The sequence below is a fragment of the Pavona decussata genome, unplaced genomic scaffold, assembly GCF_977016875.1.
Source record: "Pavona decussata unplaced genomic scaffold, jaPavDecu1.1 SCAFFOLD_39, whole genome shotgun sequence".
NCBI classification, from domain to species: Eukaryota; Metazoa; Cnidaria; class Anthozoa; order Scleractinia; family Agariciidae; genus Pavona; species Pavona decussata.
The window spans coordinates 1203030-1220369 of record NW_028145461.1 but is presented as its reverse complement, the minus strand read 5'-3'; the positions used below and the strand labels follow the sequence as shown (position 1 = coordinate 1220369).

The following is a 17340-nucleotide window of genomic DNA, read 5'->3' as shown; positions in this document are numbered from 1 at the left end:
ACATGTACATGAATGTGTAATTTGGAACAAGGGGAATTGAAAAAATCAAATTGGTTTGAAAAGTTCTCAAACTAACAACAAATTTAAATCACAACATTCATGTATACATTTAATATGTCTCACTTATTTTACGCTTATAATTTATTAATTAAAAAAAGAAATTCTGACTGACAGTTTGTATACTCAGTTACCACATAAAATGTGTCATACATCTATGTTTTAGATAGTAATGGTGGTATTAAGTGAGGCAAAATTCACTAGTCTAGTGAACAAGAAACTACATGTATGAGTTTAATGTTTTACAATTTATGACAGCCAAATTTTTAAAATAAGAATCCTATGATGCAATATGTGAGCGTTTTTAGATGCATGTATTTTGGGCTCAAGTTGGCACTTAAGGACCACTTCCTAGTCCTCAGTTGGGAGACCAATATCAATCAAGTTTAAGAGGCCCTACAGGTGTTTGTTGAGCTCGTTGTGATTCGTTTCTAGGTAACGGAACTGAAACAGTTAATGAACTTGTTAAAATTCCCCTATAAATCAGGGACAGAATAAATTGATATTGATACATATATATTTGCTGAACTTTGTTCTGTACCTTGCAGAATCTAACAGAGTTTGACATTAAAACCTTTCAAATATCGCAAGAGAGCAAAAGGTAAACTTTTGTTATTGGTAGATACTGTTATGTACAGTATAGATTCTGATTATCACAAGTGTGGACAATATGCGAGCCAGCGAGGCATGCGAGGCAGACGTGCGAGGCATGAACAAAACATGCCAGGCATGCGAGGCAGACGTGTGAGGCATGAACAAAACATGGGAGGCATGGGAGGCAGACGTGCGAGGCGTGCGAGGCATGAACAACCCCCAACATAAATGCTGACTGTTAAGCTAACCGGGGAGCTATTTATTAGTAAGCTAACCTGAGTGCTGTTTAGGCTAACCGGAGTGCTATTTAGGCTTACCGGAGTGTTTTTTAGGCTGACCTGAGTGCCTTGCACGTCTGCCTCGCATGGCTCGCTGGCTCACTGGCTCGCTGGCTCACTGGCTCGCTGGCTCACTGGCTCGCTGGCTCGCAGATTGTCAAGACCCGATTATCACCAGCACTCATTGAGACTGTCATTAGTATAACTGGCAGTGAGATGCAATTTGCAGATGGCAATCACAGTGACGATCTCCAGCTACTTCAATTTGAACATGATTAAAAGACAAAGTAAACTTTAGAATAGGAGACGCTTTTTTTTTTTTTTTTTTTACTTGAATGGCTGATTTGCTTGTGAAACAAGCTTCACCAAAGTTTAGTGATAGCCCTGCACTGTTGCGCAAACAAAGTATTAAGAATACAGCTTGAAATTCATGACTTTTTTTCAGGCACCGGTTTGATTTAGAAGCGTTTGTATTGAAGCCTGGTTCAAAGTAGCAATTGAAGGGGTGCCTGGAAAAAAGCCCTAAGTGACTTCTGATAAATTGCTAGATTCTCCTGCCAAATTGCCTTATATTGACTTGTGAAACAAGAGGAGAATTTGACCTTACATGTACATCAAAAGTCACTTAGGGCCTTATTCCACGCACCCCTTCAATTAACATCATGTACATGTATACATAAAGATCAGGAGCCCCGGTTGTTCAAAGAGTGGATAACTTTGTCCAGTGGATAAGTTGCTATCCAGCGGATAAGATGTACTTCAACAAAAGCTTTTGGCAAGTTTTTCACACAATCCCATACTTGAAGTAGACAGATGCTTCTACTTTATACACAAAATAAAGGGCTATAGGAAAATCTGGCACATATTTTATCTACTGAATAGCTTCGTATCCAGTGGATAAAATTATCCGCTCTTTGAACAATAATATTGGGGCCAGATGAGTTTTTATTTATGTTGATGTCATGATTTTCCTGCTGAGCACTTCAGCCTGACATCAACATACTAAGCTATGTTGTCCTATTGCTAGGCAACTGTATACCACTCTCTAAAACAGCTGCTATTATTACTAATTATTGTCAGTGGTACATATGTCAATTTGGAAACCTGGCTTTCAAGGAATTAAAGATGGAAATTGTATAAATTTTCCCTGATTTGATTTCTACAGGAAACTAACAAAAGTGCTTAAAAGGATGAAAGCGAAGAAAAAGTGCAGAAGGTACATTGCTTGAAGGTCACTAGCACCTTTAATTAGATACTTATGGTCCTGCGTGCCATTAATTAATAGCATTGCTTTGTGAAAAAAGGTTAAATAAGGTCCTTGTGTTAGAAATATTACTTGATTGCATGGGTTGTTTTAACAAGACTCGTGAAACTCATTTATTCAAGAAGGTGTTTTATAGCTGGTTTTAATTTGCTTAATATATTGTGGACAGGTACATGTTTCATATTATCATATAATTTTAAGAGGTATTTTCTCATAATTATTATTTGTCATTCTTTTCTGATGGTTGTACATGTAATCAATAGCTCAATGTAATTTTTTTTCTGAACTTTTTTATGGTGGCTTTTGTTTTAACTGGCTAATTAAAAATAAGAGAACATTTCGAAATAAGTTAAGATTTATAAAGTCAGTGAAAACAAACCAAAACGATATTTCAGAGCCATCTTGACTCCACCTCAATCACCTTAAAGGGGAAGTTTCATGGGGTTTTTGACCTCTTTTGTTAAAGATGGTGAAATAAGACCTTCACTTTGCTACAAAATAATTCTAGAACAACGAGAGGAGAGAAATCAACTCAATTCTTGACAGGAATTCACGTTTTCTTTTCTAGCGCATTTTGGAAACAAAAAAGCGAGAACTTGAAAAACATTTATTTAGCCTAACATTTTTTTTCAAGTTTCAATGCAATTACCAGCTGACTCTGTCTCTAGCCAGAGACACTAATCGACAGTTTCATTGCACTGGGGGGTTAATCTATAACAAAACTAGACAATAATTTTTTGTTTCTGTTGTCAGACAAACCTTTCTGGGTTTTGAAATGACATCACATTTTCGTGATACTTCCCCTTTACACTTGAAATTCAAGATGGCTTGGAAATGTCATTCCACTTTGTTTTTGCTAACTTTTATCATTTATTAAACATAGACTTTGGTTGGCAAAGCCATGATCATGAATGTCAAACTTAACAACCCAGCCTCTCTTGGTTGTTGGATTTCAATTTCGATTGACTAACTTGAAAGAGAGCTAGTGCATCACAAAGTTGTCAAGAACTAATCAAAATTGTTTTTTATTTATTTATTTATTTATTTATTTATTTATTTATTTATTTATTTATTTGAATAAGTAGTACATGGTATACCGGTAACAGTACAGTGCAAAGCTGCATGGTCACATAGACATTTTAACCTTATCACCACTTTTAGGTCTAAAGAACCTGAGTGTGAGACCAGAGTTTTATACAGGAAGCTCTGCCCCAAGGTCCAAACCCTTACCTTTTTATATACCATTTTTGACAGAAACCTTTAAGATAATCCCTTTATATAGCTTACATAGAGAGTGGTATCCCTTTCACAAACCTGCAATGCCAACACTGCATCTCCTTTTGGTGGCTCTTTGAAAGATCTTTAATTTGAAAATGTTTTGAAATACAGTAGAACCCTGGTAACTTGAACTCTGGAGGGAAATGAAAAACTGTTTGAGTTAGCGGGGTCGATTAAAACATTTAATTTTCCAGGTTAATAATTAATAGTTTATTAATTTTCAGCACTTCGGTATACAATACAGTGCAAATTAAACTTATTTCACGAGAAGCTGATACATTTTGTATCTGTTCGTTGCGCTAATTAAAATCAGATTTTTCCAGTCTTTGATCTAGTGTTAGAATTTGATCACACAATAAGAAAAGCTAATGGGATTTCTCAATGGGCATCCGCAGCAAGTTATAAGAACCAGAAATTCAAGTTATCGGGGTAAATTTTGATGAAGGGAAACGAAATTAAGTTCGAGATAGTGGGGTTTTCGAGTTATCTGAGTTCGAGTTAACCGAGTAAAAATGACTGAAAAGTTGGGTCAAATCCAAGGGAATTGAGACTCAGTTCGAGTAAGCTGGGGAGTTCGAGTTATCCAAGTTCAAGTTAATGGGGTTCTACTGTGCCTATTGCAAATGACAGTTTTGTTTTCCCTAGCCTTTTTTATCAGCTCAGGAAATCCCTATTATACCTCTAGCCTGTAAAAGGTACCCCTTTTGGGCAGATCCTTGCTGTATAGGGAGGGTTGGAGGACATATTTAATGAGCCCTGACTGTGACCAACCTCAGTACCAGTATGTGATAGACTTTGTTGAGTCTTGCAAAATTGGATGTTTTGTTAATGAAGGTGGATGAAAGCTATCAATGAGTAGGAAGAAGAAAACAGTTGACTTTCTGATGAAGATGGGATTGATGAAAGATTTTTAGTGGTATTGCTGTTCATGCAGGGTTTTCAACTGTTTTGTATAGTAGCAGGCATACTTTTGAAAGCACCAGACGTGAATGTTTTCTTGGCGCCGAAGGAGCAAGCACCAAGGGGGGTCTGGAGGCTTGCTCCCCCAGGAAATTTTTTTTAAAATAGAATACTCAGAAACGCCATTTCCAGCGTTTCTGGAACCAAGGAAACAGTTTCGTAGGCAATGCTGGAGCTCGCTAAAATTCTCTGTAAAAAGTAAATTACTGAATGAAAATGGTCAGTTGGTAGGGGGAGGGAGAATGGCAACAACAGAATGTTCATTGGCTTATCATTATTCTGTTATCCTCTAGTCAGTATGTTCATGAGATGCCTTAGTATGAAAAATATATAATACAGTGGTAAAAAAAAAAAAAATCACCAATGTTGATCTTAAATTACTGGACGTGGAATGGCAAACGACCGGACGAAACGGCCGGCTTCCGGCCTCAAATGAAAACCTTGTTCATGTACTTTCTTAGAGCTTTTTTCCCTTTCTTTTTTATTTTCAGTTTTTCAAATAGTTCTGCTGAGATAGTAGAGCCCAGAAGACCATCCGCTATTCCTGCACACATAGATCTTCATGAGGATGGTCAGTGAATTGAAGTATTTGTTATTAAGCATGTTAAGCATGTTTTTGTGTCTACGGCTTCTAGAGAAGCGTAGACACTATGTCATCGGGTTGAGTGAAAGAGTGAAAGAGTGAAAGAGTGAAAGAGTGTAAGAGTGTAAATGCCACAGGAATCCCAAATGGAATCCTATCGAAAGCTGACGCTAATCCTCGACTGACCGAGATCTAAGCGATTGTATTTGCGGATCAGGACAATGGCGACAATACGGTAAATGATGTTTTCCGATGTTGATTTGCTTTTTACAAATAGTTTAAGTGATGATTTGAACCAGAATTCTGTAACTTCTGTAATTTTCATCGCAAACGTGCCCCAATTTACTGCGAGTGATCGCTTTGAACAAACACGGAGTGTCTTCAAATTTTACATGCGTGTTTGCACGCACGCAAAAAAAAAAACTGAAAGTTTTGGCCTCTAATAGCAAATGCATCGTTTATTTCAATAAAATGTTTTGTTGGAAAAGCTTTTTGTTGATTTTTGTGTCTTTGTCAATTCATATATGCGTTTGAAAAGCGACAAATGCGTAATCAAGGTTGAAATTTGATATGCCAAAGGTCTTCACCAATATGCCGTGAATTTTAGATATTTTTGCGTTCAAGTGTGTTTTTCGACAAATGATTAATAGTAACGATATTATTTTACGTCAGAAAACATTTGTTTAATCATTCCAGTTTAATATGCAGTTAATTTTGGAAGCCAACGATATTTATTTACCTACTGCGCATTTTGAACCGCTGCAGGAAAAAGTTAATTTATGCGAAAACTATGGAAATACGACAGGAGTCAAAGGGTTAAAGAATGCTACTTGCCATTCATAAGTTCAGTATAGATTAATTTATTTAATAGTTTCCGTTGCATTTTATGCCCACGTTTCAGGTTAGAACTTTGCTTTCAGTACTTTATGTTTAGAACTTTGCTGCATTGCTTTCAGTACAAAGTTGTGGTTCACGTTGTAAGATTACATAATACATTGTTTATGTTAGAAAAAAGTTACAGTTCTCTTCTTACAAAATGTTTGTGGTAAACGATACCAGCTTAATCTCAATCTCACCAGTATTCTGTGCAATATTTTTACAACCATTTTTTTTTTTATCTCTATCCTATTTCCACTCCTCCCTCTTCGTTTTCATTTCAGTCTTATTTCCCTTTTCTTCAATTCTTTTATATCACATTTCTATACCATAACTGCAGTAGACACATGCAGTCTGAGACTGCCTATTTTTCTAATAAGTTTAATTAGTTAATAATAAGCCTAATTAGTTATTCTGAGAAGTTCACCAAGTGCACTTTGTCAGGAATACAATGAATACCTGGCTTTTTTTTTTTTTTACTAATTTATAAGTAATTTCTTATCCAGCTATCTTGAACCATTTGACATATAAGCCTTCACTTTTGAAATAAATGGCTGCTAAATTGTTGGAAATACTGCCCTTTTTTCAAATTTCTTTTGTAAACAGGGGAGTGATATTTCATTCTAAGACAAAACAGGACTTGATTAAATTGCCTATTCATTGCTTGTAAATTTCCCAAGCCCTGCCAATTTGGATATCATGACATAACATGTATACATTTTGCCAGTTACTACACACAAAATAACTTCCTGATAATAGAAGCAACCATATTATAGTTCACAAAATCCAAAATGGTAGTGCCCAGGAAATTTAAAAGCAGAAAGCAGTAATAGCCACATCCAGAATGTTATTTCCACTTTTTTGACTAAGATTTAGAATTAATTTTAGAGATTATTTCCAACAATTTCAGCTCAATTTGTTGTAATTATTTGAGGCCAGATTCAGATGTCATATCAGTCACTGCACCATGCCAAGTATCAAGGCGGTACCTTGACAGTGGTAGGGTGTCTGAATAAATTGGAATGGCAGTTAGCAGTTTTAAATTAGGCAACACAAAATCTCAAGATACGACCACTTCTCAAGGAGCCATAGAAATTTAGTAAACCTTCATTTTTGACTGGCATTACAGGCATCCCTATGAAACTTACATGCAAACTAGAAGATCGAAAGGGTTCAAGAATTAGTTCTGACAGAGCATGCCATTTAAACCAGCTGTCATGATTGCTAGTTTCGTATGGTGTTTGTTACATGACTGTTAAAAAAAAAAAAAAACTTTATGGATCTCCCATGTCTTATATGCACCCTTATCATCATTTTTGTTTTTAATAATTTATTAATATCTTCATCGAAGTCAAAGAAAGTTGTGATAATTTTGATTTTGATATTTTTTTTTAGGTGAAATTGATGTTTGGGGTTCCGACTTTTCTGATGATGAATATGAACGGGAGGTAGAATATTCAACTTGTACTAAAGAAGATAAAATCATTAAGGATGGTACCTACTAATACAGAAGTATTTTATGCGGTTTATGACTGCAGTGTATGGGGGAAAAGCAGATCTTAGCAAGGGCTATTGGAATCTAAACAGAAAATTGTGCACCAAGTACCACTCCTATGGCTGGCAATCCCCACAACCTTCCCATCAAACTGGCAAGTAGTGGAAAATAGGGAGGGAAGGGGATGGGAACTAAGACAAGTACACTAAAACAGCGCAATCCAACTGACGAGGATCTTGTATAAGAAGGATCACGTAAAATAAACTGTCTTTTCTACTTCTGTCAATTATGCGGATATGTACATGTACAGGTATGTACGCAGGCCAGAGTGGAACCTAACAAAATTGTTGTGGTTTCAGGAGGATGATAGTGGCAGTGATGGAGAGTACATTGAACCAGAAGAGGATGGTAAGCTTTGTTGTCTTGTTAACTAGTTCAATCTAATTCTTCATGGCAGGCTTCTCTATACAGCATCCAGTAACATACATGTACTGTATATTGGTGCAATTACTTCACCCTGTTCACACTGTAGCCTGGTTTTCATGACATCGGCCTACAGATGTACCTGCGATGACCTGCCTTGTAGTCGCCAGTTGATGTGATTTCTCATCCCAGGTGCATCGCAGTGGTGGCCCTAGTGTTCCTGGGACATACCCCCAGTGAATTTAAAAAAAGTGTGGTGCGCTAAAACGTCACCATCGTTTTCCACATCCACAAAATCTGCCATTTTGGACGTAATGAATTGTGGGCTATATTTGCCGATGCACATCACCAACGATTCCCGGCTCCATTCACATAAAACGTTTTTTTTTTTTTCACTGGCATTCCGGAAGAACCGCTAACGTGCCTGTGAAGTTGAACGTAAGTCAACTTCCCAGGCTTGCCAGCGGTAAAGGCCTGAAATGGTTGTTCTTGCCAACAGCGTATGTTCTCAAATGTCAGAACAGCATTGTACCCCAGGCAGTACTGGCAGTACTATCGCAGGTAGTCCGCTGGCATATGAGAACCAGACTGACCGACTGACTAGTTCTCATGACCTCTGCATGCAACTGTGAAATTTTTGTCAACTTAATACCTAATATTTAACCCATCATTATTTTCAATTTTTCCTTTCATGTAGAGTCACTAAATAAGGAGGCTCCAAATGTTCCCACTGGGCTGGTAAGAAGTAGCTATACAACTGAATGTATTTAATTTAACTTGTTTAGCAATGTTTAGGCAATTTTTTGATACTGTTATAATTGTAGTACCAACTAATAAAGAGAGGAAAAAAATAATGCATCTACTTGTCACCATAGTGAGCCACCTTAAACAATTTGAATTCTTAATTTCCTATTTAAATACATATACCTTGCTTCAGTTTAAACCACATATGGAATGAAGAGTGAGCCTCAGTAAGTTATAATTTGTTATCTTAGACACAGTGGACAAACTTAAAACATTGGTCCAACTTTTCAAACTTTTTCAAGTTGGTATTCACTCCATCATGGTTGGTTGTAGCCAAAACTGTTTAAAATATGTAGAGTTTCCATGCACTAGAATATCCGTTTTACAGAAAATTTGGCCATGTTTTTTGGCAGAACATGTTACCAAAAATAACAGTCCCATTAACAAAGTTTAATAATTATTACAGCATTCAGTTTTTTGATATTTCTGACTGTGGTTTATTGTGCCCTCAGTATTAAACTGCATGATGCAAAATGCTCCAGATTAAGCCTTATTTAGTGTGTATGACAGAATTTTTAAATTTTATTTGCTTTGAATGATCAAATCTTCGTGTTGTTCTCAACATATGAAAAGAAAAAAAATCCCTTATCAATTATTCTTCCTGCATGTTTGAGGTATTAACTTAAAGTGTCAAATGTCACAGCTTCTGGTTGTAAGGTTGTGACATCAATACAGAAAATTGCTAGTCTAGCAATTTTTCTATTCGTCTTTTCGTCATCCTGAGTATTCAACTATCCCATTCTTTTTTTCAATCCTCACAGTTCTCTTCCTCTGGACACAAAAAACATTACTGAGGAATAGAGAAATTGCAAGACTAGCATTCAAGACTGTATTGACATCTCAGCTCTATTTTCCCCAGTCCCTCATCTTGTGCGGTATTGTACCCAATCAGAAGTAAAAATTTGACACTTTTGTACACCTCAAAATTGATAAGGAATTTTTTTTTTTATTCGAGAACAACATAAAGATCTGATTAAGCCAATTAAAAAATAATTTCTGTCATACACACTTCAATTAAGTGATTGACTAGTTAATTGATACATTCATCTTCATTTTACTCACAAGGTTGCACAGTTAAGAGCAGGTCTTAGTGGAAGCTTTAAAACACAGATGTCTCCAGCTGGTCAGTCAAATCCCCAAGTAAGTTCAGCCTAGTTCAATTACTGGTATTATTGATTATCAGTAACTTAGTACCTTGCGCATTCAATTTCCATTTGATACAGCCTTTTGTTCAGAGGGAACAATGTAGGCATATTTTCCATCAAATTTCTCTGAGGGAGGAATATAGACGCAATTTTTTTACTGTCTTTGTGTTGTCTTCTAAGTCCAGAAACTTTCTTTACTCCACATTGTCTCTTTGTATAAGAATCATCCACTAAAATGATTCAGTGGTTCAGGTGAGATTTTGAAGCCACAATATCAGGGTTACTAGTGCACTGGTCTCACCAATGATCTGGATCGGGTTGTTCAAAGAGTGGATATAACTTTATCCAGTGTCCAGATCACTGACCAATGGATAAGTGGTATTCGCATGAGTACATTTTATCTGCTGGATAGTGACTTGTCCACTGGATAAAGTTATCTGCTCTTTGAACAACTGGGGCCTGAGCTTATAACAGAGCCGCAATGGAAAAGAGAGTGAGTAATTCTCATTTGATTGATCTGCATGTACAGGGAATACCTGTAACAGACGTGCGTAACATGTATTTGCTTGTAAGAAACAAATGGGCAAGGATATATCAGTGTTTTGAGTCTAAATTAAAATCATTCTTAATTTTGTTCAGTGGTCCTATACCTGCCAACTCTCACACCTAAGGTGTGACTTTCGCGCCTGCAGACTGAAAGCTTTGATCTCATGCCAGCTCACACTTACAGACCAATTTCTCACGCCTGGTTGAAAAATGTGATCTATTACAGCCTTAACTGACATACTTTCCAAAAATTTATATAAACTCTAACCAATGCGAGAAACAAAAAAGCCCAATGTTAGTAAAATGAGTAAATGACGATATGTTTCCCAAAATCTCTGAGTTTTGAACGTGCCTATGGAGCATAATTATTTTCTTGAGAACTTCAGAATTATTTGGAACATCATCAGAAATCTTCGAATATAGTTGTGTCCTCTTCGAAAATCCTGGCACTCCCAGGGTAAAATTCTCACACCTTTGAGTCAGAAAAAGTTGGCAGATTTGCTATCATTTATATGACTTGTCTTTCTGTAGTCAAGCTGTATTTTTTGTAAGAGATGTGTCATATACAAGGGAGTCATGAGGGAAAACATTGCAAAGGGGGACCCTGTGATGGACTTATATGTTCCCTTCAGGGAGGGGAGGGTGGAGTGATGACTCTAATCACCTTATAGTACGGAAACTTAACTTTTTTTACTACAAAGTGCGGTTGTTGATTTTCAGTAATCATTATTAGAAGCTATTAGACCAATCAGTACACTTAACTTGATAAAAAATGAAATCCCTCTGACATAATTTTTTTTAAAATATTGGTAAGAATGTAATCCTCTTAGTCTAAATGCTTGAAACATTGCCAATTAACAGGGGAAGAGCTATCTCTTAACTCCAATATTAATATGCATGTACTTTAATTTGTACTTAAAATTTTCACAGTCCTCAATGTTTTGTAAAATTTTAAATGGGAAATACAAATAATTAAGAAACTGGTTATTTTTTAAAGTTATTTACTGAACATAAATTAAGGAAAAATTGTTCAACTGTTTCTTGTTGCACTGGGATTAAGGCAGCTTAAACCTCTCTGTATCGAGCATTTTGCAACAGAAATTTAAACATTGATTTTGTGTTGTGTTTCTTACTCTCAATAAGGAAGTAAATTTGGATTGGTCAAGCACGTCTTTTTTTTGTAATATGAGAAGTCTGGAAAGTGATATTGTTGTGAGATAATGCAGGTTTCACGATATTGTGTCTGGCCTTGTAAAGCCAATAACTTTTGAATTCATTCTAGAGATTGTCAAGTACATTGAACAAATGTTTTAATAATAACATCATTCTGTAATTGTGGCAACTCGTGAGTTCCTGTTTAGCAGGCAAAGTTACTCATAAGACAGGTGTAGTTCACATGGCTTAAAATTCTTCTTGACAGTCTAGTTTGAAAACTGAAATGCTTTGGAAGTGAAAATTTGTTTAGTGTTAGATTAATACAGTATATTGTTATCAGTAATCTCCTTAAAGTCAACATTCCAGGTTTTGGGAAATATGTGATTGTCAGAGTAGATTATTAATAATCAAACTTCCTTGTTCCTGAATTGATCACAGAAGGGCATACTTCAAAATTTGTAGTTAAAATTTGTTATTTTGACTTGAAGACTGCTCCAGTTGAAGAAGACGAGGAAATATATGATATACCCCCTGATGAGGAAGGTATGTTTGAACAGTATTGTGTGTGTGATAAAAGAAAGGCACAGAATTATGCATGATACAGAAGCTGCAAAATTTTAAAATTAATGGCAACCAAAATTTGTTTCTATTTTGCCAAAGTGGAGAACTCAGTTCTTGACAAGACATTTTCTTTATGCCCAGGGAGGTTAACCTGACTGGGAGGTTAACTGAAGCATCTACATTTTGCATAATTATTCTAATATTCAACGGACCAAAAAGTCCAAATTGAGAAATGATATGATCAAGAAGTCCTTGAATTTCTTTATGTGATCATGCTACCATGATTGGTGATGAGAAGTAGAAAGTGATTGGCAACTAGTTTGTAGGATTCAGGATCCATATGGCCTTTGATGGAAAAAAGTGTAATTTTGTGCCTTGAATTTCTTTGGTAATATATGAAATCAGTGTTATACATATACAATTTACTGTGGCTGAAAGGGTAAAGTTGAAGTTGTTGTTAGTAACTTACAGCTGTTAGCAAGTCGATCTAAATTCTGAGAAAAGTGGTCACTCAAAACAGCTGGTGTTTGTTTCAGTTAGATCAACATTCAAGGAGATTCAATAGCATGCATAATTGTATTTTAAGGAAGTTATTGTGGCTGTTATTAGTAATAATTGTGAGTTGTGAGCAGTCACAGACAAGTTTTATCCCAGAGGAAGTATTTAAGCATTTGGTGAGGTTAAATGTCACAATGTTAGTGGTACTATGTTTCAGGTGTATTGTGTCTTATAGATTAAGAATTAGCAGAAACAAAGCAGTATCAGTAGAACTCTTCTGTGCCTTGTAAACTTTATCAGCCAGTCTGTTCTTTTAACTCAGGATGCTGTCATTTAATTTCAATGAGCCAGACATGTTTTCTCTTTTGAAACTTACAACAATCCAGCTTTCAATAATGTTTAGATCCAGTATTATTATTGGTACTAAAAGTTTCTTTGAACAAAGGTCAGCTTAATGTACAAATCTATTTTGTTAAAAGGAAAAGAGCTGTAGTTTAGTAGTGTTTAACTTAATTCTCATGATAATGCAACTGAAAAAATAATATTTTGTCTATCATGAATGAAAGTTGTACTTGCCTACTTTTTGCCTATAATGTTCCCATTTGAACCATAGACCTTGATCGGTGGCGAACATGACCTCAAATAACAGATGTTCTGGTGCAATGTTTGATGTCATATAAGCTCTCGTGAGTGGTTCTTGTGAATCACATGCCTTTCAACTTAAGAGAAGTGTTAGCCTTAAACCACACAACATTCTCTGCTCTAAATTGTTTGTTTTGTATTTTTTGTAGAATTTTATGAGCAGCCAAGTGATGATTCTGGATCAGGTATACTTCAGAACATTCTATTAAAGTAGAATTTTAATACTAATTACCTAATTTATTCTGTAATGTTTTGTGTAAAGTCGCAATCTATATTGGAATTTCTATTAATATTAGGTTGATCATTACAGTCCCATTCAAATCTAAGTTGACAGTACATTGTGTCTCAATCCTCACTTCTCTTGACTCGATTTTCGACGAGTCACGTTTTGAGACTTTCAAGGCATGTCTTTGAAGTTTCGAGTTGAGAGTTCAGTGAGTTTGTTGCCTGACTGATCTCTCGAAAAATAAATTAGACAGAAGGACCGTACTCATGAGATTGCGGTTTTATCCCATAAAATAATGAACTTGCTGGACCACATGTACAGCAAGATTTGTTCTGAAGAAATCAATAAAAGCAGTTTTTTTTAATAATTATTGTGATATGTGTAGTTTGTGAATAGTTTACAGTTAGGTGGGCATAAAAAATATTAATAAGTTTTGCAAAATTCTCCTGTCAAATACATGTAAAGGAAAGCTTCACAAATTTGAAATGGCCTCACAACTACATTCCTGGATTTGTATTCACTTCAAAATATTAAATATAACTGCACTTTGTATGGACATGTGTTTTGGCCTGCTCTGCAATGAGAATAGTTTTATTTTTAATTACGGTCTGCAACCTAGCTAGTTTCAGCCTTATGGCATTCGTTTGAAGCCCATGCCGGAACAGCTCACCGTGGTGTTGTTTGGTTTTACCACAAAGTTGTAACATTTATGACTGGATCCTAAACTGTGATATTTTATATCATTTTGACTCCCAAATTTTTCTTTTTTTACGACAAGTTTTGTGTATAGGTTCATGTACTGCCACAAAATACTCCAATCAAAAATAAACAAAAGCTTCTCAGCTTTGGATAGGTTCGTAGCATCATTGGTAGATTTGTATTCTCTGCAAAACTTTGTCATTTACTTCGAAAGATAGATGCCATCTGCATAGATGAAAGTATTTAAATTGTTAAACTAAAGCTACATATATTTGGGAACAATCGAAATTGATTTGTGATGTCCTTTAACGCACAATAATGTAAAAATGTACAAATTATGATGTGATATTTTACAACCAATAGCACACAGTTCTTTAGTATTTCTTTTAAGTCTCATTTACCATGATTTACTTTGAAGATGGATTTCTGTCAGTATTTCTCTCAATAGACTTTAAGTATACTTGCAAACACGACTGAAACTGATAAGGGTTAAACACTGTGTTTCATGCACACTCAGCATTATAAAGTGCTCGCATTGGGTTTGATTGGTGCGAAGTACACATACCAATACTTCAACTGTGCAAGCAAATGACCATAATAAGTCTGTTGTTGTTTCCCGCGAGGAATAAATCTTTTTCTTGAACCTCTTTTTGAGTTTGCATATTTGAGAATTACTTCCTTGTTTCTCGATTCTTGCATCTAGAAACTTGTACGTCTCACTGCTGAGATGTAAGAATCAAGTTTCAAGGATCAATACTGTCAAGTTACATTTAAGCAGTGTACTATTAATAGTTTTCAAAGAGGGCTTGTAATCACTCAAAGAGGACATAATCGATAATCAGGCCTACATGAATTTTTCTTGCTGCACTAACTTTTCAGGAGTCGTAGTCCGCCCCATGGATAAGAAGAAGGTAATAAGATGTCCATCATCTGAACCAGGGGACTACATTGATTTTAGGGTATGTACTGCCTAGTTACAACTATAATTGTGATACCCTCCACTGGGTTTACAATTTGTCGCGATCTGCTCCGTTTGCAACATCTGACATGGTCAGTTGAGAGGACAAAAGAACGAACAACAGAGCAAATGCTCCCAGCCCTAAAAAGCAATGCAGCTGCAGGTTATAAGGGTCCAGTGAAAATAGAGCTTTTGAAAGGTGCAGATCTACCGTACAATAACGGAATGAGAGTATGCAAAAATTGGATGGTGTAATTTTACAAAAGTTGATGATACTTAGTAAGAGAAACTTAATTGAACAACCCAAAACTACCAGTTACCGATGAAAGATACTTTTATTGCTAAAAGCACAGTCAAAGTAATGAAAAGAAAATATTCATCAGCTAAGTATTGGGTAGAGTTCTATGCTGCATTGTGTGGTAGAGGGTGGGAGGGTTGGGTTTAATTTTCGTGGTCTGATGCAATGCAGAAAAAAGAGCAAAATTTATTTGAAACCCTGTGTAAAAATTAGCTGGTAGGGTAATTTCGATGAATTTGGTTAAGGTTACCTGGGACCTTCAGAGGTGTCTCGCGTTTAAGCGATGTAGCGCGTCCAGTTTAAACTGTAGATACCTAAACCCCTATATCAAATTTATATATCAAAGCTTATAGAGCTGACTATCAAACCACACCAAGAATTTTGAAATAAAATATATTGTCGAATTTTTCACGACCTCTAATTGCGAGCGTCCGAATCACCTTTTTAAAGCTACAAGTCAAAGTGAATTTTGTTTTTTGCTAATTTAATTTGCTCCTCAGTTTCCGGACCCAAAGCGCTAAAAAAACGTGTCTGCGTTTTGCCATATTCAATCGCAATGAAAAGTTATAGAGCAATTTTGAAATAGAATGAAAAAAATGTGGAGTAATCGTACAAAAATCGCTCTCGGAGAAAAAAATATTTCGAAAGAAAAAATTCGCAGACACATTTTTGTTGTTTATATGTTAAACTAGCTACTGTCCAAATTTGAAGGCAAACGAACAAATTCCTTTTGAGTTTTAGCTCTTTGAAGTGGCTCCTCCAAGTGAAAAAAATTTAATCGAGAAAACAGTGCTAAAAATTCGGAAATTCATTTTATTTCAAAATTCTTGGTTTAGTTGGATAGCGAGCTTTATAAGCTTTAATTTGATATAAGGGTTCGGGTATCTACAGTTTAAACCGGACGCGCTACATCGCTTGGACGCGAGACACCTCTGAAGACACCTCTGAAGGTACCGGGTAACCTTAATAAACTCTGGTAGATAAATCAAATTATTAGTGCATGTTTTAATTGAATGTTGAAGGTACCAACCCATATTATCATTAATTTTCACGAGCATTAATTTCTTGAAATCCACTTGTTTTTCAAAGTAATGGTCTCATATGGTAATTCATTTAGTTATCAAAAATTGCAAACTGTGTTGATAAAGCTTGCAAAAAATAAGGAATACATTGTTTTGATTTTGTACTGCCAAGCTTTGAAATTTTCACTATGTCCTCTGGGCAGGAATGACCTTTTGAGTGTTTTTTGCTTTGCCCAGAAATAACTTAATTTTTGCATGAATGTGGGTCAGTTTACATTTCTTCTACACGTTTAGAACACTGTGTTTGTTGTAATTATAGAATTAATTGATATTTACTTTTTTGAACCCAGTGGTCAAGTGGTGCATTTCAATATTTATAGGAAAAAAATAATTGAACTTCTAACTCAGTTGAATTGTGTTTCTTTTTTCAGGCCCCAAAATATGTTGACAAGGAGGATACAGGTAATTGTGTCAATTTGATAGACATATAGCAGAGGGTCCGTTTAGTAATGGACTATTTACATTTATTGAAACACCTCATTGTTGCTGTTTTAATTTCAAGCCATATCATGGATGGAATCTTTCTTTTGGCCGTCATCCCACAAATTCCATCCAAAGTGTCAAAAATATTGACAGAAACTGTAACATGACATTTTCATTCAACCAGTATTTCAGCATTTCTTTCTTTCTTTCTTTTTTTTTTTTTTTTTTTTTTTGAGGGGCAGGGGAGGGGGGGGGCATGTGCAGTTTTTGAACAAGAGAACAGACAAACAGACAGACAGGCAGACAGACTTCTCTTTCTTTTTCTTTGTTTGTTTGTTTGTTTTTATTCACTTTGTGGTTTGTCATCCAAGAGAAAAGGACGGCTGTAAAGAGGTGGAACTGCTGGAAAAGGGATAGGGGAATAATATTTATTGGGGTCACAGAAATCCCTGCCCCCTTCCCCCCCCCCCCCACCCCCAGGTGTTATCTACAGCA

The 17340-nt window shown here is 35.8% G+C and overlaps 1 protein-coding gene across 2 annotated transcripts in view; it reads left to right on the top strand.

The window, feature by feature from the left end:
• The window catches only part of LOC146483379 (uncharacterized), a 35190-nt gene that overhangs the window by 4799 nt on the left and 13051 nt on the right, over window positions 1-17340 (top strand). For both annotated transcript variants that reach the window (XM_085106092.1, XM_085106093.1), the window contains exons 3-13: window positions 606-658; window positions 2095-2145; window positions 4923-5002; window positions 7286-7338; window positions 7745-7793; window positions 8506-8546; window positions 9678-9752; window positions 11947-12001; window positions 13309-13344; window positions 14964-15043; window positions 16794-16824. In XM_085106092.1, the coding sequence (XP_084962218.1) occupies window positions 606-658; window positions 2095-2145; window positions 4923-5002; window positions 7286-7338; window positions 7745-7793; window positions 8506-8546; window positions 9678-9752; window positions 11947-12001; window positions 13309-13344; window positions 14964-15043; window positions 16794-16824 (604 nt within the window). The remainder of the gene's footprint in view (window positions 1-605; window positions 659-2094; window positions 2146-4922; window positions 5003-7285; window positions 7339-7744; window positions 7794-8505; window positions 8547-9677; window positions 9753-11946; window positions 12002-13308; window positions 13345-14963; window positions 15044-16793; window positions 16825-17340) is intronic.